This window comes from Chaetura pelagica, unplaced genomic scaffold (assembly GCF_000747805.2).
Source record: "Chaetura pelagica isolate M959 unplaced genomic scaffold, ChaPel_1.0 scaffold11, whole genome shotgun sequence".
Taxonomy (NCBI): Eukaryota; Metazoa; Chordata; class Aves; order Apodiformes; family Apodidae; genus Chaetura; species Chaetura pelagica.
In genome coordinates this window covers 4,876,045-4,876,392 of record NW_009952694.1, presented here as the reverse complement: position 1 = coordinate 4,876,392, position 348 = coordinate 4,876,045, and the positions used below count along the sequence as shown (strand labels likewise).

The 348-nt window shown below is 60.9% G+C and overlaps 1 protein-coding gene across 1 annotated transcript; it reads left to right on the top strand.

Annotated features, from left to right (window-relative positions):
- Positions 1-6: 6 nt before the first annotated feature.
- On the top strand, positions 7-189 carry ACYP1 (acylphosphatase 1, erythrocyte (common) type; the record flags this gene model as incomplete). The annotated part of the gene is made up of 1 exon (XM_009993884.1): positions 7-189. A coding segment is annotated over one exon (183 nt), but the record flags the coding sequence as incomplete, so codon positions are not given.
- Between the last annotated feature and the right edge of the window lie 159 nt (positions 190-348).

Sequence of the window (348 nt, the reverse complement as noted above, 5' to 3'; positions counted from 1 at the left end):
GGTTGGGTGCAGAACACCAGCCGCGGCACCGTGCAGGGGCAGATCCAGGGCCCGGCCGTCAGGGTGCAGGAGCTGCAGGAGTGGCTCAGGAAGGTGGGGAGCCCCCAGTCCCGCATCAGCCGCGCCGAGTTCCGCAATGAGAAGAAGATCGGGGAGCTGGAGCACAAGGAGTTCCAGATTGTCAAGTAACTTTGCCCGGGAGGAATCACAGCCTGGAGCATGAGCCGCCCTCGCGGAACGTGTTCCCAGCTTGTTCAGCCAACGTTCAGCTCTATTTATTTTGTTACATGTCTAATGTATTGGTTCGTGCTGCTGTGAGTCCAACCCTCAGCCCCCGGCAGCGCCGGG